The sequence below is a fragment of the Macrotis lagotis genome, chromosome 1, assembly GCF_037893015.1.
Source record: "Macrotis lagotis isolate mMagLag1 chromosome 1, bilby.v1.9.chrom.fasta, whole genome shotgun sequence".
In the NCBI taxonomy this organism is placed as follows: Eukaryota; Metazoa; Chordata; class Mammalia; order Peramelemorphia; family Peramelidae; genus Macrotis; species Macrotis lagotis.
In genome coordinates this window covers 824,771,249-824,795,289 of record NC_133658.1, presented here as the reverse complement: position 1 = coordinate 824,795,289, position 24,041 = coordinate 824,771,249, and the positions used below count along the sequence as shown (strand labels likewise).

Here is a 24,041-nt window from a genome sequence, read left to right as displayed (position 1 = left end):
TTTCAATCCATGTCCCCTGAGTCCAGAGCCAGTATTCTTTTTGCTGTTCCATCATATCTCCACAAGTTTTATTTTAAATAGAAAGGAAAACATAAGAGTTTGCTCAGAGATCTTTTCTTTTTCCTTCTATTTACTTAGTATCTGTGTATTGAAAGTTTTTGCCTTTGCCTTGGGTAGCCTAGCTCTTTCAAAGAGCCAGATGACAAGTTTTCACATGACCATCTTGAATTACTGTTTCCATATATGGGAGATGAAAAGGGACTCTTCTTATCCCCACAGAAAAAAAGTTGAGATCACTGACTGAAAATATTTTTACTTTTATTATGATGTCTGGTACTTTTGAAGGAATTAGAAGTGCAGTTTTTCACCTTTTATTTTATGACATTTAAACACAATCTCTTAACATATTTACAAGCGTCACTTCTTCCTTTAATACCGTACCAGTCAGGTATTGACAGACCAAGAACATACTCCCATTATTCCTGTCCACATAAGGAATGTTACAGAGTTGTCCCATGCATGTGTTTTTTCCAAGCCCTTTCCAAGGTACTTCCATGCTAATAATCTCAATGATCAATTTCTTTGGTTTTCAATGTAAAGGGGAATGGATTGAGGACTAAGTTGGGCATCAGCCATTATTCTGAGCATTGAGAACTGAAAATATTGTGTAGTCTTGCTTTCTAAATAAAGAAAAGAGAATTTTGCTTTTATGATTCAGGATGCTTTTAGTAATTTAGGAAATGAAATTAGGCTATAGAAATGGCAAAAGCAGAGTAATGTCCATATTATTTGATAGTATGAAGAATTTTGCTTTACTGTCTTTAGATTTAGAATAAAACTGTAGTCAAAAGTACATTTTAAATGAAAACTTTTTAGCATTCTTCTCAATATCTTAAACTCATCAAGGAAATCATTATCTAGTAAATCTGATATAGCTTTTGGATACTTTAAGGTGTAATGAATCAATGATTTTATCTACTTGTATTGAATACTGTGGTATTCAATATGAGGCTGTTTTATATTTGTTAAAGTATCAGAAGAGCTAATAAAGTAGTCCATGAGTAAAAAGGAGTCCATGTTCTGGAGTGTTATAGTTATAAGCAAGGCTTCATTATGATATTTCTATTATGGCTTCTTCCTTTTTCCTCATGTTCAGAAATGATATGGCAGGTTATAAAATGCATCAATTTTTATCCTGAACTTTAAAAAAACAATCCCAAATAAACAAGGTTTCCATGTCCTTGGAACTACAGGTGTAACACTTCTTCTGAAGTACAGGAGTTTTTGTGTATTGTGTGCCTTATCAAAAGCTGGCTCTCTTGTTTGGGTAAACTTTGCCCTATTGTCTTTTTTTTTTTTTTTTTAGGTTTTTTAAGGCAAATGGGGTTAAGTGGCTTGCCCAAGGTCACACAGCTAGGTAATTATTAAGTGTTTGAAACCGGATTTGAACCCAGGTACTCCTGACTCTAGGGCTGGTGCTTTATCCACTGCACCACCTAGCCACCCCTCCCCGTTGTCTTTTTTAAGGCAAGAGGGGAAATCTAGTCATTTCTAGATTTAAAGGAAGAGGTGATGCTTATAAATATGGAGCTGTCTTCTTCACCACCATCACCTCAACTCTCTCTCCCCATCCTCTCTTCCCCCTGCCACCAAAGAAGAAATTATACCCCAGAAGGATGTTTACTTCATCCATATGTCAGTGGCAAACAGGCTTAAAAGGTGATAGTTCTGTTCTGTCTCTGCCACAACAATGTGCTGTTCTAAAATGTACCAGCAGAGTCTACTTTCTGTCTTAAAGAAAGTGCAGTAGTGTAAATTACCCTAATAATGAATCTCCAAAATAAAATAAAACCTATGGGGAATTACAGTTTAGATTTTTTTGATTCTGTAATATATATGCTAGAAACTTTTCTCCTAAATTTCAGAATATAGATGAATCCAGTTCAAATGAATGGTCAGGGGACATTGAAGGCAAGGGCAACAGGAAAGACCAAAGCTAGTAAAAACTATTTGATATTTTAAAAGCAGACAAGAATGAGGCTCTTAAAAAAGGATTGCCAAATATAAAGGTTCTTATGAATCTATTTATAATAGTTTCATTCTCTGCTGAAGAATTTAAAATTATGCTATCAAATAGGCAAGGCTATATCTCTGAGAGAGTTCAGTCTGTTAATTTGCTTGATAGTCTTTTTTTTCTTTTTAAATAATGAGAAGCTTTTATTAATATAGTCATGAATTCTCAATCAGTGCAATTTGAGTTGATGGAGTTTTACTGAACTAGCAATTCAGTTCTCTTTTTACCATTGGAAATTATACATCTCAGACTTAGCATTTAAAAAAAGAAATCCATCTTTCAAAAAAAAATGACAGAGTTTGGGAAATAGCTTTAAAAGTCATGACTGAATTAGGAGAATTACCACATTTGGAGCTTAATCCATGGGTTATAAGACTGTCTGGAGAAACTCACTTTCTATTTATGAGAGTCTATTTCCATTCCTATTTCTATTTATGTGGGGGAGGGTAACATTCTCTCCTTGGAATGTGATTCCAAACAACATGTCATACCTCTCTTTTGGTGCTCTTATCAAATCCCTGGATTCAACTGTCATCTTTCCACAGACAACTCCAAAGTCTATAGAAGGGCACGTATGCACACCCATCCATTCTTATTCTCTCATGAGCTCCTGTGATTTCAGTGGTGTAGGGAACTTCCCTTCCTTGAAGAAGCTCACAAATGCAGATTAGCAGCTAACTTACAATGAGAGGGTTTTAGAGTGTTACCTTCACCTACAAGTTAAGGGACTTGCTCAAGGTCACACAGCCAGCATGGAGCAGAGGCTAGACTTGAACCCTGGAGTTTCTGACTCCAAAGAAGTCAATTCTCTAGTATGCCTCTATGATTCTCTATGCCTACTTTATCCAGAACTATTACTTATTTTACTGTATTAATCTATTGGTGTTGTTTTTCTATAGCTAGAGAATGTGCATCATCATGTAGTTTAGTGCTTAATCTAGCTTATAGCACACATTGCTTGGTTTTGTATTCTACTGCACAATAACAGTACAATGATAAAGAAATATGTAACACAATAACAATACAATTATAAATATACACTCTGGCATCCAAGGGTCTTCCTAATATTACTTGAATAATTCTAAAGTGCATTTGGTTTTGAAAAACCTGGTTTCAGCATCACTGAGCTTAATACAAATAAGATTGTAGGGGACAAAAATAGCCAACACTTTAATTTTGGAGGCTATATTTACTGAGAGGTTTCTGTGGTAAATGTATTGTTTTACCTATCAGCTAGGTCAGAGTGACCCTTTGAGGTATTTGCTTGCTAGGCTCTCATTCAGGGAGAAGGAGGGATATTCACTGGTCATTTCTTCAGCTCAGAATTCATTTCTCTGTATTTTTCCCCTTCCTTCAAAAATCAAAGGGCTGTAAAGACCAGGAGATATTCCAAATATTTTCCTTTTTTACTTCAAGGAACTCAAGTTTAGTGTTCCTTGGGTGACAGGTTATCACAACTTTTGATTACTAGCTGAGGAAGATACAGTGATCATTTGGTTTGTGATGTGGCCTTGTGGTGTGTATTATATATTTGTTTTTGTATGCATGCCCAGATTCTGTCATTTATGGAAATAAAAATATAAAAAAAAGTTGAAAGATTTCTCATTATAGGTCATGGTATCCTAGATCTACATTGGGAAGTAGTAGTTCAGTGGCCAGCTAATCTAATCCATAATTTTACAGATGTGGAAACTGAAAAATTTTGGTACTTTACCCAAGGTCATGCAAATAGGAGGTCTGATTCAGAATTCTAGGTCCTCCCTTAAGTATAAACTCCTTTGAAATAATTCCTCTAAAGTAATTCCTCTGGGTAATTATTTCTTATCTGACAGCTACAATCATTTTATAACATACTACTGATAAAATTATTTTAGGGCTGACTTTTTTTTTGAAAATTAATAATCCTGGGAGATTTACTTTTTGAGGTTTAAGAAAACTAAAGTCTTTTCAGGGGTACCTGAAAGCAAAATTTAGGTAGGTACATTTTTAAGCACCTTCTCTTCATCATTCATGTATTTTCTACATTCTTTCTTAGTAAAAACTAAAATCTCCCTTCATTTCTTTCCTCTGACTACCTTTCCCAATTTGATTATTCTTACCTGAGGAGAAAATATTTGTCCTGTATGATGTCTCTTACAGAATTTTTCCTCAACAAATTATTTCAAACAAATCATCTTTTTGAATAAAATAATATGATATTTTCTCTCCCTTCTTCTGCCATCTGCATTTGGTCCCTTGTGTGTCTACCTATTTTAAAATTAGTTTCTGGCCTTCTTTGGGGAGGTAAGGGAGGAGAAGTAGTTCAATTAAAGCTAATAAAAAGGCCTCTTGTTTTTTATTTTTGTGTGTGTCTAGGATTTAGAAGAATTCTGCTTTAAGTTTTGCGTCAATCATTTGACAGAAGTTACACAGACTGCAGCATTTTGGCAAATGGATGGCCCTCTACTAAAGGAATTCATTGCTAAGGCCAGTAAATGTGGAGCCTTTAAGAACTGAAGCATATGGCTGTGAGTTGTGTGTGTGTGTGTTCTTTAGGGCATTATTGCTGATATATGCCCTACAGGCTGATGAATTCTGCAGGTAAAAAAAAAACCCCATAAAACAAAACAAAACAAAAACACAACCAAACAAAAAACTGTATTTTACTCCAGAGAGAAGTCTCCATAGAAACTCATGAAGAATGTACTGTTTTCTCTCTACCCTTTTGACCAACTCCTGTTGCCAGACCTGCACGTTTTTAAAGGGTGATCTTTATCTCACATTTTGACTGGAACATTGGGAAGGGATGAAAGTTAGTTGTTGCTTCAGTTCCAAAGAATACCCATGCCTGAAGAGTAGCAGTCTAGAACTAGAAAGTCACTTGTTTGGTTTACAGAACACTACCTTACCTTTGCTGCCAGGCTTGGAAATGTTAGAATTTTTCAATAATATGGGACCTCTGGATTTAACTACTGTGGGCTAACAAGTAACATATCTTTGGTTGAGGTGCTGCATGAGTTGAGTCCGGTGGGATTACTATGAAGGAACAATTTGGGTTGCCCAAGCTTTTGTGTCTATGCCATCTTATATTTGTTTCCCCTGTCTAGTATATGAAGAAAATTTTGTTCTTATAAGTGCTTAAAGGAAACTATGCAGTCAGTATTCTACAAGACATATATATAGTGTAAACTTATAAAGGTATATGACAAGGATTTTAAAAGCTCTTAAGATTTAAACATACAAAGCATGATCACTTTTGAACTAACTTTGATATGAAGACTTTTTTTTGAAGACAGGAAGTATTAATTAGTCTTATTATTAAATCCTCTATAAACTAGGGCTACCATTTTTCCCCCTCCCTTGAGGGCCCTCCATTTTTGGATAACATTTTTACCTTATTGAAGTGGTGCATATTTACACTTAATTGTTTTTAATTTCAAATGTAAATATGTGAACTTGTAAAGGAAAATAATTACATCTTATGTACTTTTAGAAATCCTCTTGCTTTCCTAGCTACTGGGTGTAATGATTAATTTTCCTTTTTCAGTTCAGTAAACATATAGGTAGGTGCATGGCCTCAGGCAGGGTTTAAAGAACAGTTAGACCCCAGTTAAAGAACATTAGACCTCTTAGGAATATGAGCATTCTGTACTACATCAGATAAGAAGAGGCAGTTCTTGAGAACAAGTTGTCTTGAAAGGCTTAATTTAATTTTCCCTAGATTTATTTTCTCTTGGTCCAATACTCTTGCCATTACCAAATTAAATTTTGAACTTGGACACATTCTGTGGATTTCCCACTCATTATTGCTATGTTCAGGATTATTATTTTTTTATTGTAGTATTTTATTTCAGTAGGTGCTCTGTCATTTGTTATAATTATAAAATATTTGACTTTTAGATAGTGTTAGACTATATAAGGAAGCTGCTGAATGGATATATTCATATATATATCATTGTTCATTGCCTTTAAAAAGGGATTTTTTTTTTTTTGCTTCCAACCTTCTACAGGAATTTGTTTCCAAAGTTAGTACCAAGCTCTCTTGTTCTCCTGATAAATTGGAGGGGGGGTTTTTGAGTAGAGAAGGGAGGTGAAGCAAAGTTTTCCTCTTTTGTGGAGCCCCAGACTTTTTTGGAAGTACTTAAACAGTAGTTTCACATGAGGTTGTAGCTGCTATTTTTAGCAATTGTTAGTTAATTTTAAAAGTGAAGCCAAAAAGTTAGTATTCAGTGACATGTTAAATAATTTCCCTTTCTTGACCATGTATATGGGCTATTTTTTGCAAGTGACTTGAGCCCATAGATTTCTAGGTAAGAATGAACTGTGCAATATATTGAGGTTTTTCTTACTAGATTGGGAAATGTACATTAATTTATTGATTGCTAGTATTATAGTAGGCAGTGTATGTAACAAATATCACTATTTGGTGGATTACAATATAAATAAAACAAAAATTTGAGTATCTGTTACCAACAATAGCTCTTCAAACAAAATTGTTTATCGTCAGTTAACCTGGGTTTCTTGTACTAAATCAGAACAATAAGAATGAAAATTCTTACTGTTCTGATTTATTATATATAAATGAATGAAAGCAAAATAAAGTCAAAATTTCTGAGTGCCTCATTAAATAAATCATTGAGTCATTGGGGATTAGGGTAGGGGAGAGTGTGGAGAGATTAGGGCTGGTGAGTCCTTGGAGAGTCCTCCAAGTATCTTTTCCCCCCTTTAAATATTACCATAGTGGTGGTGTCCCTTCTTCTACTGATCTTTGTCATTGATCTCAGTAGAAAACAAAAGCCCTTTAAATAAAGGAATTGATTTTTGCAACTAATTTGAAAATAGAAACCAAAGACTTCCCATTTCTTAAAGCAGCCCTGAGTGTATGCTTGAATTTCTTAGTGAAGCGATATTTGATACAGTAAGTAGTACATAGGTGGCCTTGTATTGATGTAATGTTTAGGATGCCATGTTAATAAAGCAATCAGTTACAACAGCTGTGTGGAGTGTTTAATGTTGTGATCCACAGGTAAGAATGTAAGCTGCCTCCACTGGGACTCCTGGATTCAGTCACCGCTGCCGCCTCTGAAATTTTTCTAGGTGTGAAAACCCCCAGTATTGAGTATTGCCTGTGTACAGAGCAGCAGACAGTGTTTGGGATGTGCTAGAATGACTGGAGCTGGGGTTAAGCTTCGACGGTTTCCTGACGGAGATCATTGTGTATTGCTAGGAAGATCGGAGATGCTTTCCCACCAAACCAAGTGTCTAAGGGGATGGCACGAGCAAAGGTCCAGAGATATGAAATCATGCCCTGCTCAGAGATAACTTGGATCAAGTTGTACTGGTTGGAGAGGAGAGTGCAAATCCTTCCCTTCTCTAACTCTCCCCCCCAACCCCCCATCACTTTTGCTCCTCTTTTACAACCTCAGAAACAAACTCTCTATGCTTGTTACCTCCATTGTACATCTTTCTCTATTCCATATAGCCTTCATCCCAATTTTTCAATTGAAATTACTCTCCATGGGTCCAAAAGCAATAGCTTTTTCTTAGGTGCTTATTCTGACCTATCCACAGTACTTTGTTGATCCATCCTCTTGTGGGTTTGGGGGTGTACTGCTCTGTCCTGGGCCTCCTGGTACTTTGTCTAGCTACTCCTTACTTTCTTTTATTGTATTGTCATCCTGCACGTCTTGCTCTCTGTGTGGGTGTCTGGGGCTCTCCTCTCTTTAGCTGAAGCTTTAATCTGGGGTTCATGAATTTGTTTTCTTTTAATAAATATTTTTCTAATTGCATATTAATATAATTGGTTTTCTTTGTAATCCCTCATGTTTTATTTTATGCATTTAAAAATATTCCAAGAGGCAGTTAGATAGGTGGTGGTGCAGTACATAGAGCCCAGACCTGGAGTCAGGAGGACAACCTCAGGCACTTAACTAGGCTGTTACAACACCAATTTCCTCCAAAATTAAAATTAAAAAAAAAAAAACAAAAAAAACATTCCAAGAAGAGACCCATAGTCCTCTCCAGACTTCCCCCAAAGGTCTGTGTCCAAGATACAAAAATAACTAAAAAGCCCTTGCATTCTAGCATCTCTTATGAGCTTAACAATTCCCATGGATTCAGCTATTATCTCTAGGTAGGTGACTCCCAGATCTACATATCAAGTCTTCCATCTCCTAAGCCTCAGTCCCACCCACATCACTAGCTACCTAATAAGCATCTCAGCTTGGATGCTTCCAAGGCATCTCAAACTCAACATGCCCAAAACAGAATCCATCATTTTCCTCTTAAAGCCAGACCTCCTAGCTTCCTTCTTAGGGAAAATATTTCATTTTTCTAGTCACTCACATTCATAGACTAGGAATATTTGATGCTCACTCTCATGTCCCAAGCCAGTCTTTTATTAGATCTTGTTGATTCTACCCCCACAGCATGTCTTGCTTTATATTCACTCCACAATTCTGCATAATTCAGGTCTTTTTTCTTCTCTGGCTTTTTACAATTGTCTCCAAATTGGTTTGCCCACCTCAAACTTCTCTTCTTGACATATAAAACCCTTAATAACCTGCTTGCCAGTCTTATTACAGTTTCACACACACACACTCTCTATATTCCAGTCAAATTGGCCAGCTTATTCTCCATCCATGATCTCTCACTTCAGTGTATTTAAGCAAATTGTTCTTCATGCTTGGAATGTACTCCCTCCACCCTACTGCCTCTTGGGAACTACTGCTCTTCAAAGCTTCTCTGAAATGCCACCTCCTGCAAAAAAAAATTGTGCTCATTTTCCCATTATTGGTATACTCTTCCCCCAAGTGATTTTTGTGGGGGTTTTGCATGTATTTATTATTTACTTATGTTGTATTTCTCCAATAGACTCTTAAGTTTGTGGAAAGCTCCTAGAAGACCTTCTTTCATCTTTATCTTTCTCCCCAGTATACATAGCATAGGATCTGGTCTTTATAATATGTACTTTAATAAGTGATGGCTAGATGGAGTGTAAACCTAACTGGAAGAAGGGTCTACATCAGGAAGATCTGACTTCACATCCCTTTTCCTTCCCAGATACTTATTAGTTTGTGACCCTGGGCAAGGATTAATCTATCTCCCAGGATTGTTGTAAGATAAAATGTGATAATATATTTTTTTAATATTTTTATTTATTAGTTTTTCTAGCTACATGCCACAGCTGTTTTGACCAATCTTTTTTTTTAAGGATTTTGAGTTTTACATCTTCCCCCTCCATCCCCCAACAGAAAGTAATCTAATATATGGTTTACATGTGTAATTATGCTGAACATAGAACCATATTAATCATATGGTAAAATAAGCATCAATTCCAAATAGAAGGGGGGGAAATGACATGATACATAAGACAACTTTTAAAAATTTAAATTTAATTTTAAATAAAAATTTTAAAAAAAGATTGTAAACTTTAGTCTGCATTTAAATTCCACAGTTCCTCCTGGATTTGAATGGTATTTTCCATTACAAATCTTTTAAAATTGTTGTTATTAATGTATATAATGTTTTTCTGGTTCTGCTCATTTCATTCAGATCATGTAAGACCTTCCAGGCTTTTCTGAAGTCCTGTCCCACATGATTTCTTATAGAACAACACTGTTCCATCACATAAAATGTGATAATATTTTAAAGTGCTTTGCAAAACTCTAAAAGCTATAGAAATACTAACTGTTATTAGTGGTAGAAAGAAATTGGATGAGGAATTGGAATACCTGGACTCTTGTCATGATTCTGCTGTGATTTGTACTTCAATAGGTCACTTTTGGGGGCCTCCATTTCTTTATAAAATGTTGGGTCAGATTATGAGTGAACCCCACATTTAAAAAAACCTGAGACTCACTAAGAGAGATTCTAAAGGGTTTGTAAACTTTGAATGGGGGAAAAATTTACATTATTTTTTAGTATAATTTATCTTTGTAAGCCTATTTTTTCTTATTCATTTAAAAACATCATTCTGAGGAGTCCAGGTTCACTAGGTTCCTCCTGAAGGCTAACCTTGACTACATGGTCTCTTAAGGAATTTTTATTTTTAAAAACACTATTGGGGGCGGGTAGGTGGCGCAGTGGATAAAGCACCGGCCCAGGAGTCAGGAGTACCTGTGTTCAAATCTGGCCTCAGACACTTAATAATTACCTAGCTGTGTGGCCTTGGGCAAGCCACTTAACCCCATTTGCCTTGCAAAAACGTAAAAAATAAAAACAACCTACTATTGGTCACTTTCGTGCCATTCTCCATGAATGACTGGCATCACTGCATTTAGCTACCTTGCCACAAAAGCAGTTTCCAGAATCTGAAGCAATGCATTCAAAACTTAACATACTTCTCTTCTATCCGATCCTGATATATATGTAGGAATATCACTCAGCCCAGCTTTTCTTTAAAATGAACTTAATCATTGACAAAAACATTTCACTATAAAAGACCAAAAATGGAATTATATGTGAAACAGAAAATTTCTGCTAACATTGTTTTCTTTTAGTATACAGTAGACAGTAATCAAACTGCCCAATTTCTGCCCCTTCTAAACATAATACTTCTGTTTTTTAATGGTTTTTGTGATGTTTGCTTTTTTTTTTGCATCTTTATCACTACCTCCTAATGAAATAAATGTAGTCAAGCAAGATAATGGACACATTTGATCATATCAGAAAATGTGCATCTCTATGAACACCATGATAAAAAATAAAAAGCTTGGATGTTATTTTTTTCAAAAAAATCAAAAATTAAAACCACTCACATCTGTTAACACCAGAGGACAAAGTGAAGACACAAAGAACTACTGATCAGCTCCTGAAAGAAATCCTTAAAGGAAAGAATTCTAGAGTCAAAATTCATAATTCCTACATTTGAGAAAAAAATAATCAAGAGTTCAAGGAACCACACAAGTTCACAAAAGAATGAAAGGTCTTGGGATCCAATATTCTAAAAGGCAAAAGGTAAGTAGCTTATAATCACGAATAACAGTCCTAGAAATTTGAGTATCAATCTACTAGGAAAACAAATGGATTTTTTTAATGGAATAGAGGACTTTTAAGCATTTATAATGAAAAGAACAGCTGAGTAGAGATATTGAATTCAGACACAACTAGGGCAGCTAGGTGGTACCAGCCCTGGATTCAGGAGTTCAAATTTGACCTCAATTAATACTTTGCTATGTGACCTTGGGCAAGCCACTTAATCCCAATGCAAACACAACCAATAGAGAAACAGAGAAGTAAATTTACTTGCGTTTTTGGAAGAGGGCTGAATGATAAAGCAATACTAACAACATCCATTTAGAGCTTTAATGTTTTCAAAAGGTAACAAGCTTGGAATCCACTCCTTCACTATAGGGTTGGAGTTGGATTGATTGTGTTCTGAGTATTTGGAGAGAAGAGAGAAAAGGGAAGATAGAAGAAATAATGATGGGGGGAAAAGGAGGAAAAATGGAATGGAACTTGCTTTTTCCATTAATTGGGGCTTGTGAGAAGAATTTAAAAAAAAAGTAGAGAGATAGGGTGAGTGGGCATCACATAAACTTCATTCAACTATAGCAGACATAGTGCAGTTTGTAGAAATACCCCAAACTCAAAGGGAAGGAAACAAACAGGAATAGAGAACAAGGGATTATTAAAGGGGACTGGAGAGAAAAAATAGAAGCAAAACAAATTTTTTTTGGAAGATTTTATTTTGAGTTTTATAATTTTTCCCCCTAATCTTGCTTCTCTCCTCCCACACACCCCCCCCAACAGAAGGCAGTCTGTTAGTCTTTACATTGCAAAACGAATTTCTTGATCCTGAAGTGGGGGGAAGAAGAAAGACTTAAAAAAGGAAAAAGCAAAAAACTAGAATCAAAGGGGCTTTCCATCATCCATTGGGATGGGCTGAATAAAGTGTTATAGATGAATATTATAGAATAGTATTACATCCTAATTATGAAAGGCATTTTCAAACAGTTTAGAAAAACTCAAAATCAATGTGATGATGGACTGTTTCTCCAAGGGCTTTATGGATGAATCATGCTACCCACATCCTGAGAGATAGGACCTTGAGGTACAGAAAAAGAGCTACATTTCTGGACATAACTACATTGTAAATTAGTTGTTAGCTTGTTATATTTTTTCCTTTCATTTTCATTTAAGGGAAGGTGGGGTAAACAATAATGATTAAAAAGATCAACTATTGAAAATTTTTCCCTGCCCCCTACTCCCCCAATATACAGACAAGAACCAAAGGAAGCACAGGGTCAAGCAAAACAATTTTGATAGTAAATTATGAAATGTTTTTTAAAAACATGCCATGATGCATAGATTTCATATATAAACCTCTTTGTGTAGCCTGCTGTGTATATGGAAGGAATTGTTTAATTTCCAATTAGAAAAAGATGTCTGTGGTTCTCATTGCATTTCCCCAAATGGTAGGATACATGCTTTGATATTAGACTTCTGAGGAAGCATGCCTGATCAATATTGATGAAGAGTTCTATAATTTTTTTAAAATTCCTTTCTTATTTTGGCCATTGGTAAATTATTTTCATGAGTCTATTAACTTCACATCATTCAAACAAATCTTAGTTTTCTTTGATTCAATCATTCATTCACAAATTCTTAAAACAAAAATATTCACATGCCACAATTTATTTAGCAGTTGTCCAATCAATGGTCACCCATTTTGTTTCCAGTTTTTTCTGTTACAAAAAGCGCTGTTATGAATATTGTTGCACTTAAATCTCTCACCTGTTCTTGAATCAAATAATCTAAAATATAAAACACTTTGAAAAACCTTAAAAAGCTGTGTAAATGCTAGTTTTAATTAGCAATCTTTTTTTTACTTCATTGAGGTATGTAATCTGTGATACCAGTACTAGATATGGGCAGCTAGTTGGCACAGTGAATAGAGCACTGGCCTTGGGAGTCAGGAGGATGGGAGTTTGAGCCCCACCTCAGCCACTTGGCATTTATAAACTGTGTGACCATGGGCAAGTCATTTAATCCTGATTGTCTCACATTCAGGGCCATCTCCAGCCATCCTGTTTCATATCTGACTCTGGAGGAGAAAGTGAGGCTGGTGACTTGGCACAGTACCTCCTCACTCAAATTCAGTTCATGTGCTTGACATTATCACCTCCCTGATGTCCTGATTTTTTTTTTTAGTTTTTGCAAGGCAAATGGGGTTAAGTGGCTTGCCCAAGGTCACACAGCTAGGTAATTATTAAGTATCTGAGGCTGGATTTGAACTCAGGTACTCCTGACTCCAGGGCCGGTGCTCCATCCACTGTACCACCTAGTCCACCTGACCTGATCTTCTTGAAGAAAGAAGGACATCAAAGTAACCTCAGACAATATAAAATATCTGGGAGTCTATCTGCCAAGGGAGACCCAAAACCTTTTTTGAAAACAATTACAAAACACTTCTCACACAAATAAAATCAGATTTAAATAACTGGGCAAACACATCAACTGCTAATGGATAGGTTGAACTAATAAAAATGACAATTCTACCAAAATTAAACTACCTGTTTAGTGCCCTGCCAATCAAAATCCCCCAAAATTAATGAGTTAGGAAAAATGGTAAGTAAATTCATATGGAGAAATAAAAAGTCAAGAATTTCTAGGGATTAAATGAAAAAAGTACAAAAGAAGGTGGCTTGGCCTTAACATATCTAAAATTACATTATAAAGCATCAGTCATTAAAACTATCTGGTATTGGCTAAGAAATAGAGCATTGGGGGTGGCTAGGTGGCAGCTAGGTGTCACAGTGGATAAAGCACTGACCTGAACCCCATTTGCCTTGCAAAAACCTAAAAAAAAATAGAGCAGTGAATCAGTGGAATAGACTGGGTGCAGTGGCAGGAAATGATTATAGTAATCTGCTGTTTGATAAACCCAAAGAGTCCAACTTTGGGGATAAAAATTCTTGCTTCTATAAAAACTTTTGAGAAAATTCAAAGTTAATATGGCAGAAACTTGGATTAGACCAACAGCTCACACACTATACCAAGATAAGATCAAAACAGATACATGATTTAGACATAAAAAACTATTATAAGCAAACTGGGAGATCAAGGAATAATTTACCTGTCAGATCTATGGAAAGGGAAGCAGTTGTGATCAAGGAAGAGATGGAGAACATTAAAAACAAACCAGATAATTTTGACTTCATTAAAAAGCTTTTGCACAGACAAAACCACTGTAACCAAGATCAAAAGAAATGTAGTAAATTGGGAAACAATTTTTTACAACTAGTATATCTGATAAAGGCCTCATTTCTAAAATATACAAAGAACTGAGTCAAATTTTCAAAAAAAAAAGCCATTCCCCAATTGACAAAAAGGCAATTTACCGATGAGGAAATCAAAGTAATCTATAGTCATATGGAAAATTGCTCTAAATCATTACTTATTAGAGAAATGCAAATTAAAGCTTCCCTGAGGTATCACCTCACACCTCTCAGATTGATCATTTTCTTTTCTGGTCATATTGGTCAATGTTGGAAGGCATGTGGGGAAATCTGGGCACTAATACATTGTTGATGGAGTTATGAACTCATCCAACCCTTCTGGAGGGCAGTCTGGAACTATGCCCAAAGGGCAACAAAAATGAGCATACCCTTTCATCCAGCAATACCACTACTGGGTCTATACTCTGAAGAGATGATGAAAAGGGCTAAAAACTTGTACAAAAATATTGTACAAAAAGGTAAAAACTCACAAAAATATTCATAGTAGCCTTGTTTGTGGTGGCAAAGAATTGGAAATCAAGTAAATGCCCTTCAGTTGGGGAATGGCTTAGCAAACTGTGGTATATGTATGTCATGGAACACTATTGTTCTATTAGAAACCAGGAGGGATGGGATTTCAGGGAAGCCTGGAAAGATTTGCATGAACTGATGCTGAGTGAGATGAGCAGAACCAGAAAAACACTGTACACCCTAACAGCAATATGGGAGTGAGGATCAACCTTGATAGACTTGCTCATTCCATCAGTGCAACAATCAGGGACAATTTGCGATGGAGAATGCCATCTGTTTCCAGAGAAAGAATTGTGGAGTTTAAACAAAGACCAAAGACTATTAGCTTTAATTTTGGGGGGGGGGAACCATTATTTTATGTGATTTTGCTATCTTATACTTTATTTTTCTTCCTTAAGGATATGATTTCTCACCACATTCAACTTAGATCAATGTATACCATAGAAGCAATGTAAAGACCAACTAAACTTCGGGGGGGGAGCAAGATTAGGGGAAAAATTGTAAAATTCAAAATAAATAAAATCTTTTTTTTAAAAAAAAAGGACAAATATCATCATCAGTATTAGGCAAATATCCCACAGGGCAATCCCTTCTTTCAGCCCTCCTAGACTACCCCAAGCACTCAGTGCAAGAGTTGATAATGGGGCAGCTCTGCTGTCTTTCATGAGTATTGGGGTGAGATTAACTCACCCACTTTTTACATCTCATATACATCTCTTACCTTATTAAGTCTTCTATATCTCCAGACTGACCAAGTCTTCCATTTTTTTCTTTCCAAATTTCCTTAGTCTAAGCCTGTAACTACACTTCAAAGGGTACCTAGAAACTTAGAATCCTATTATCTTCTGATATAGAATATTAAAGTTTCAAAGTATAAAAAAGGAAAACTAAATTTTACTGTTCCCCTAATTCCTTCTGCCCTCCAAAAAATTTGACATAAAAAAATCTCTCCCATTATATGCAAACTAGAAGTGAGAATTATAATATGTGCTACCCAGCAAAAAAAGTGAAACCACTAAGAAACATGTATATATTTGATTATTGGAATGATTTTAAATAAAATGTTTGGTAGAATATGTGCAAACATTCACTAAATAAAACATTTGCTGGATACCTCTTAAGTACTTATCCTCTGCTGTTATTTGTCCTTTGTTCTAAAAGAGGACTTCTACATTAGGAAGATGTCATGACTTGCAAGTGAATTGGATTTAAGTGAAGGAGGGCTGTGCATAGTCACCAACCTCATTCTGTCCTCAAAACCATCTGGACCCAGTGACAAGATATAAAACTAGATGACTGGAGATGGCCCTAAATGCATTGGGGGGTCTTGACCTTTCTGAGCTAAGGTCTTTCCTAGGTCTCAGTTTGTCTGAGACAATAAAAATGACCAAGTTTAAAAAGTGGTAAAAATCAATCTGGGAGTAGGAGACCCTCAGGGTTTCTGGCCAAAACAAAAATACTATTTACACACACTCTGAGCCATCACAATACAAACAATGACCAAGTGAGACTTTGGCTAGGACCCTAGTTACTGAGATGGAAAATGGGCATTTAGAAGTATAAGACAAAGTCTTGTGTAGGGTTCAATAATACTTTGTTTTCTACGGGGAGAGAAAGGAAGGAATTAAATTACAATAAAGAGTAAGTCATAAGTATTCACTTGGGTTAAAATGTCAACAATCCATCGTTAAAAATGGGCAGGAGGGGGTGGCTAGGTGGCACAGTGGATAGAGCACCGGCCCTGGAGTCAGGAGGACCTGAGTTCAAATGTGGTCTCAGACACTTAATAATTACCTAGCTGTGTGGCCTTGGACAAGCCATTTAACCCCACCGCCTAGCCAAAAAAAAAAAAAAAAAATAGGCAGCAAATAAGTTTTCAAGATTAACAAAGAAATGTAATTTTAACAGTTAAACTGAAGTTAGATGGAGTCACAAAATTCCAAGCATAATTTATTAGTAAAGCACAATTTTATTAATATAGAGAATCTCAGCTTCCCTAGCAAAGCTAAGGCCCCAAAAGAGGGAGCCACCTACTGACCATGTACCTTACATCCATGGTCCAAGCTATCATGATGAGGTGGATGAACTTTTTAGTAAATTTCCTTGTCCCTCCCTGGCAAGAACTGGTATATCCCTCCCCCAGGCACAAAGCAATGGATTCCTGCCTGAAAGGATTAAGTCAGTGAGTTACTATCCCCCATCTACAAGTTCATAATTACCTCATCTTTGCTCTTCGAGCTCCACCATCATGTACATATCTCTCATCACTTCATCACTGCTCTCTCAGTTACTGCCTCCATCCATCTTTGTATACCTAATTACCTCATCTTCTTGCCCCTTTATTTTTTTAAATTTCTATCTTTACTACTGAACAAGCACTTCAAATACATATAAAACAGATGGCATTTAAAAAACAGTAGTAAGTCTCTAACTTTATAATACTAACTTTATAATAAATACTACTGTTAAGTAGCCTGGTTAACAACTGTTCAAGGCTTATCTTAAATATAAACAAGTTTTCTATGATGAAGGTAGAGAGGAAAACTTGCCATATTTTGTTTCATGTTTTTCTTACAAATGTTCTTTTGGCCCTAGTCAAAGCCAAGCAGACCTAGACTTAATTAAGTTACACATTTCTACAAGAAAAGGAGGCAAATGCTTCCTGAATTATTTTAAAGCCGATTCCCATACTATATCCCAAAATATGCCCCATCTTAAACCAAAATTAAGTCTTGAGTCTCCAATTTTTTTAGTCATTAATGTTTAAGATTTGAGAAATATCAATAATTTTTCACCCAAGTAAGTTTCAATGACCAGTTCTTTTGTATTAACTCTGCTCCCCTCATTAATTTTGGATACCAATCAGCATACCTTGAATCACCTGGGAAACTAAAGCTTCTTCGAAAAAAAATATCCAAACTTAAATATCATGATTATGTCTGATATGTGCTGCTTTTTAGAACTGTATACCTCTAGATGATTTTTTAAAACATAACCTCAATGTGGAGTATCTAACCCTATAAAACATCATCAGCACGAAGACAGCATCTTTCCTCTTAAGGTTTGGGTTTTGCCCAGTATTCCCGGTATATGGAGTACTATTTCTCCCTTAGTGTCTGCTAACCACAATAATATGTAATAAACCATTTCTGTCCTTAAATTCTTCTGGGTCAGTCAATATTTTAAATGAATTCTTTAATATTCACTCAAATCTCTAAAATCTTTAGCCAGCCACGTTTTTTAGCAACATTTTTGGCACCCAATATGGGGCAGGCATCAGCTGACTTCAGAAGACCTGTTTGTTGAGTAAGTCATGTTTTGTTTTGTTTGTAAGCTATCCTTTGCCCAGATTTAAGTTCTGGCTGTTCACAGTCTTCTGGACTTTTGGTAGATTTACCTAGTAGTAGCTTTTGGGATTTTTTTTCTCTCTTCTTCCCACCCCCATCCCCATGCTGCTGTTGCTGCTCTTTGAGAGGAAAATCTTCCTGGGTTTGGGAAACATACCAACAGTTATTGCTCCTACTACAAAGCCTTGGACCCCCACACGCATATGAATCAGGTAGACAGACATTTTAGTATTCCCTCTGCTCTTCAGTCTGTATAATCCATGTGCAATAATAGTTGCAAAGCCTGCTATTCCGATTGGAACAAATGGTGCCTCTTTGGCTTTTCGGGCAAGTTTTGATCCTGAAGTCTCATCATAAGAGGAAAGGGAAACATCATTGTCTGTTGACACAGTAGCTGGTTGGAAAAGCTTTCAGAGCAGGACGGAGAGAAAGCACCCCACCGGGCAGTCTTCTTGCCCCTTTAAAAGCTTACCTTTCCTCAGTTGAGTTGGTCATCTTCAAATGGGAGGTCAGTCCACTCTTGGGGAGCATTATCCCCCAAATAAACTCTCATACCCCTATAACTTTATTTACTGTTTATCTCCTCATAGCAGCTACTATTGCTGCTGCTGTTGCTGCTGGTACTCTTTCTCCCTTAGTGTCTGCTAACCACAATAATATGTAATAAACCATTTCTGTCCTTAAATTCTTCTGGGTCAGTCAATATTTTAAATGAATTCTTTAATATTCACTCAAATCTCTAAAATCTTTAGCCAGCCACGTTTTTTAGCAACATTTTTGGCACCCAATATGGGGCAGGCATCAGCTGACTTCAGAAGACCTGTTTGTTGAGTAAGTCATGTTTTGTTTTGTTTGTAAGCTATCCTTTGCCCAGATTTAAGTTCTGGCTGTTCACAGTCTTCTGGACTTTTGGTAGATCTACCTAGTAGTAGCTTTTGGGATTTTTTTTCTCTCTTCTTCCCACCCCCATCCCCATCCTGCCTCATTCCAGGATAACTTGAGGAAACTTTTTTTTTCTCAGATATTTCAGAAATATTACTCTCTCAGGGCTTCAGAGCTGATCTCTCTTGAGGGCATGTGAAAAAGTCAACCTTCTCTCCCTCTCTAGAATGCTGGAGATTAGTCTTTTGAACCACCACTTCCATCTAAGCAAAAAATATTATCTTTTTGTTCCTAAGGCTTACAATTGCTTTGACTGCAAACCAATCTAAAATTTGATATTTAGAACCTTAAAAAGGGAGACAGCTTAAATGTTTTTTGTCCAGTCATCTATGTTACAAGATCTAAAGCCTAGACTGGAACTCTGTTGTGTCTTTGTTGTATCTGCATCTTGATTAGCTGGTTAAGTTGCTTAATCTTGTTTTGATTAGTCGTTTCAGCTGATCATTGTAGCTATTGTCATGATTTCCAGGTTTGGCTACCTCTCTGTGTTTTGATCTGTGTTATGCACTCTTCCTTTATCCAACTCTGGTCTGAAGTATTGGGGAGACCTATAAAATTCCAAGGTCCTGAGGGGGTTTGAGTTGTGAATTAGCCAGGACTCACAGCTCATCTCCTCCTCCTCCCATTCCATTGGATTGATAATGATTTCACCTACCCTACTCTACTATTCTGCTCTGCCTCTGTCTTACATACATCTGACTCTGCCCCATTCCCCCATATAGGGATATGATCATTTTGAATTTAATTTGGAAAAATAGTGCATTAATTAGACAGTCAGGCATTTTGTAATTTTGCTATGGGTTTCTCAAAATAGCCAGAAATGTCACTTATGTGTTTCTACACCAACAAAGGCTACTGAATGTATCCTGGAAGTTTTTGAAGTTATCGGGAATGATGGAATGAGAGATTTGTTGCTCTTTGAGAGGAAAATCTTCCTGGGTTTGGGAAAATATAGGGATAGTAAAAATAAAGTGGCAATATTCCCTTTAAAAATAAAGTGTGAAATTCTTCCATCATTTGAAATTTAAAAATTTTAAGACTCTGTAAGACTTTGCATTTCTGAATATTTAGTGGTTTACAAATCTTTGGGAAAAAATGTAAATGAGGAAAAGTTAGAGAAATGGGGTCAACTTGTTGTCTGACAAGTCTAAGTAAAGATAAAGGATCTTTGTGCTTTAAGGAAATCAAAATGGAGGTTGCCATGTGTTCAAAATTTCTTTGCTCTTGTGCAAAAATAATGCCGAATAACTGGGAAAATAGATTCAGTTGTAGTTAAATTTATTTTGATCTAATTTTAAGTGAAATTGATTAAAGTTACTATTTTTATTATATTAAGAAACTTTTAGTTAAAAAGTTTTATAGTAAAGGTCACTTATTGTATACTATAATACTTGTTTGGTATATGGTAAATGCTGTATGAATTTTATCATTTATGAACATCTAAGTTACTTAAAGTTATTGAATATTAAAACCAAAATTTTGTAATTGGTTAATAATCTGGTCTTTAGATCAGAACAAGATTAAATTTGAACAGAAAGAAGAAATATATGTGTGTGTGTGTGTGTGTGTGTGTGTGTGTGTGTGTGTGTGTGTGTTTGAAATCTCTTATGTATGTTTGAACTGGTAAAATTGTTTATTGCAGCTCCTTGGGAGGAAAAATAACTATCTAGCCTTAAAGTCAATTTGAAATTTGGGATAAAAGCCTTTGGGACAATAATTGATTTTATTTTGAGGTTTGGATTCAGGTGTTCTGTTAGATCATTAAGTCAGTTAATCCACCACTGAGAGAAATGCTATAAATCACTCAGAGGGAATGTGTTCATGAACTATTACAGGTGAAGGTCAATATTTCTTTCTTTTTTTTTTTTTGCAAGGCAAATGGGGATAAGTGGCTTGCCCAAGGCCACACAGCTAGGTAATTATTAAGTGTCTGAGACTGGATTTGAACCCAGGTACTCCTGACTCCAGGGCCGGTGCTTTATCCACTATGCCACCTTGCTGCCCCACAGGTCAATATTTCTTATGGAAGTGTAAATTATTTTGTCTGGGATAAGCCAAAAGGATGGTTTTTGGCCTATAGCCCAAGGCTGGTTCCTGCTGATTCAGTTTTCCTATTATGCTCCTCTAAAAAAGTATTATTTTCCCATCTGCTTATTCCTAAGTCTGGCTATGAGATGGAATTGTTACTGTATGGCTGATTGTCAACTGTGACAGCTGAAATAAAAAGAAAAACTAAGAATGTTTTACCTGTGGTATAGGTGATAAGACATAAAAGATGATTTTGATATTGTCATAATCATGTCACAACTTTTTCTCTTTATGGTAAATACAATTAGAGCAGGTACTCAATAAGAAATAAGGGTACAAACACATCAGTCCTTGCTAGTGGTTCCCCTTCCTACTATATGCTAGATATACTCATTCAATTACCAACTGGCTCCAGTCTTTGTTAGAATCATGGAATATGTTTTTTTTTATTCTCTAGATTTCCCTGCATTGCTATTTTTCTCAGGTCCCTCCCCTAGGTGAGACTTTTGGCATTTCTCTTCAATGACTCCTACACATATTCCATTCCCAATCATTTTTTTCTTTTACTCACTTTTGTTTCCTTTTTGGTTAATCTTCTTGTAAGATTTTTTCCCTCCAGATTAGATGCAGAGCATTTCCAACTAGTGCTCTAGCCAGATATTAACCTCTACACAACTCTGCAACCAGCATACCTTGTATGCTGCCTCAGCTGATTTCCAAATGTACTTCAACTCCCCCTCAAATGGGACCTGCTAGGCAGAGACAGTTCTACACTCCCTTTTCAGCTGGAAGTAACTTTAGAAAAAGAGAATTTCTTTACAACTCCTAAATAAATTTAGTTATAAATTTTTGAGTGGGGAATGTAGTAGAGGTAATATATTGGACAGAGAACTATATTCTATAGTTAATATTTCCCCTCTTCACTGACCATGTACCTTACATTAACACTGACCCCCATCCCATTGTCCAGGCTATCAAGATGATGTCAATGAACTTTTTAGAAAAATACCTTGCCCCTCTCTGGTAAGGGCTGTAAATCCTTGTCTCCAGGCACAAAACAATAGATTTCTGCCTGAAAGGGATAAATCTTTGAGCTACTGCCTCTTATCTACAAATCCCCCATTACCTCAAGGTTCTTTGAGTTACTACTCCCATCAACATATATCTAATTACCTCATCTTCTTGCCCCTTTAAAAACTCACCTCTCTTCAGTTGAGTTGCTCATCTTCCTTTGAAAGGTCAGCTCAATTTTGTGGAGTTTGATCCCTCAAGCACACTCATACCTCTATACCTCTCCCCATTCCTTATTTCTTCATGGTGCCTGCTATTGCTGCTACTGCTAATCTCTCTCTCCCTCTCTCTCTCTCTCTCTCACCTTCTCCTAACCACAATAATAGTATTTAACATTTTTGTCCTTAAATTCTTGTGTCAGTCAATCTTTTAACTGAATTCTTTCACATTTCCTCGAACTGATGGCCACAGTTTCCCCAACATTTCCTTTCTTCCTTCATTCCTTTCCTCCCTCCCTCCTTTTTTATTTATTCTTTCCTCTCCTTTATGCCTTCCTCTCCCTAACCACATAAGATATCATATCTTTATCTGCTGATGCTCTTCTCAAAGGAATGTAAATTTTTATTGCTGAAACCTCACAAGAAATCTTGGGGTTTGTCAGACTAGATTAACTTTAGTTTGCCTCAGTTTCCTCATCTGTAAAATAAGCTGGAGAAGTATCTTTGCCAAGAAAACCTCAAATAGGGTGGAATACAACTAATAAACAAATCAACAATGACAAATGATCAATTTTTTAAAAATCACAGAATCAATCTGATTATTTCATAGGTTAAAGACATGGCTTTAACATAAACCCATATAAAATGTGTTGGCTAGGCTAGTTATTGGTTATCAGTCAATCAATAAACATTAATCACCCCATAATAGGCCAAACATTATGCTTGCTGTTGAGGATACAAAGAGATGGAAGACAATCTCTGCCTTCAAAGAGTTCACAGTCTAATGTGGAAGAGTTACAAAGGAGTCTTCTATTTGTAGGGGAGGGAAAAATCCTTGAGAAGTCATAGTACAAAAAAAAATTTTTTAATTATATAAGTCCCCAATTTAGGAAACAGTAAGTTAAAAAGAAAGGACAAAGGGCAGCTAGGTGGCGCAGTGGATAGAGCACCAGCCCTGTAGTCAGGAGTACCTGAGTTCAAATCCGGCCTCAGACATTTAATAATTACCTAGTTGTGTGATCTTGGGCAAGCAACTTAACCCCATTGCCTTGCAAAAAACAAAAACAAAAAACCTAAAAAAAAAAAGGACAAGAACCAGGTTAGTATTTAATGCTATATATCTTTCTGAGGAGGAAACATATGTTCTCTGATTCCTTGGAGGACATTTATCTTCCTTTGCAAGTGTTCCTGTTCATTTTCAAGCTTTGATATCATAGTGACTGTGAAGACAAATAAAATTATTTCAGATTATTCTGTTTTTACATCATGAAATGTTGTACTCTTGCTCCCAAGTCACTTCCAGATATATCTTAAATTATTTTAAGGATTTTATATTAATTCAAAATATCAAAATTCTATTTTGTTTTATCTCAAGATTACTCTGTGAAACATGGCACTATGATTTGGAAACGGAAGTTAATTATTCAGACCTCAAAATAAATTGGGTATTTTAGGTCTCACAAAAAAAAGAATACTTTACCTTGCAAATATATGCATTTTTTTATTACCTGGGGCACAATTCTAGATTTGGTTTTAACCCCACCTTAAAACTAAGTAGAAAATCCTTGTGAAGACTCCATCTATAACAATCACTTTAAATTATTTCATGACAGAACATAAAAAACAAACTCCACTCTAAGGAAATGAAGTCCACTACCACCTGTGATGTAATTTAATAAGAACATTTGCA

The 24,041-nt window shown here is 36.0% G+C and overlaps 2 protein-coding genes across 9 annotated transcripts in view; one reads left to right on the top strand and one right to left on the bottom strand.

The window, feature by feature from the left end:
- Positions 1 to 14,854, top strand: part of LOC141508479 (RCC1 and BTB domain-containing protein 1) — a 76,549-nt gene extending 61,695 nt beyond the window's left edge. For 6 of the 8 annotated variants that reach the window (XM_074217141.1, XM_074217143.1, XM_074217142.1 and 3 more), the window contains one exon: positions 4,430 to 7,044. In XM_074217141.1, the coding sequence (XP_074073242.1) occupies positions 4,430 to 4,570 (141 nt within the window). In that variant the 3' untranslated portion in view covers positions 4,571 to 7,044. Of the gene's footprint in view, positions 1 to 4,429; positions 7,045 to 7,079 lie in introns of those variants that run through there. The other 2 variants (XM_074217145.1, XM_074217144.1) reach the window with 2 other exon arrangements.
- Positions 11,735 to 24,041, bottom strand: part of PHF11 (PHD finger protein 11) — a 43,212-nt gene continuing 30,905 nt past the window's right edge. The window contains exon 8 of the mRNA XM_074217153.1: positions 11,735 to 23,571. Coding sequence (XP_074073254.1) covers positions 23,465 to 23,571 — 107 coding nt within the window. The 3' untranslated portion in view covers positions 11,735 to 23,464. The remainder of the gene's footprint in view (positions 23,572 to 24,041) is intronic.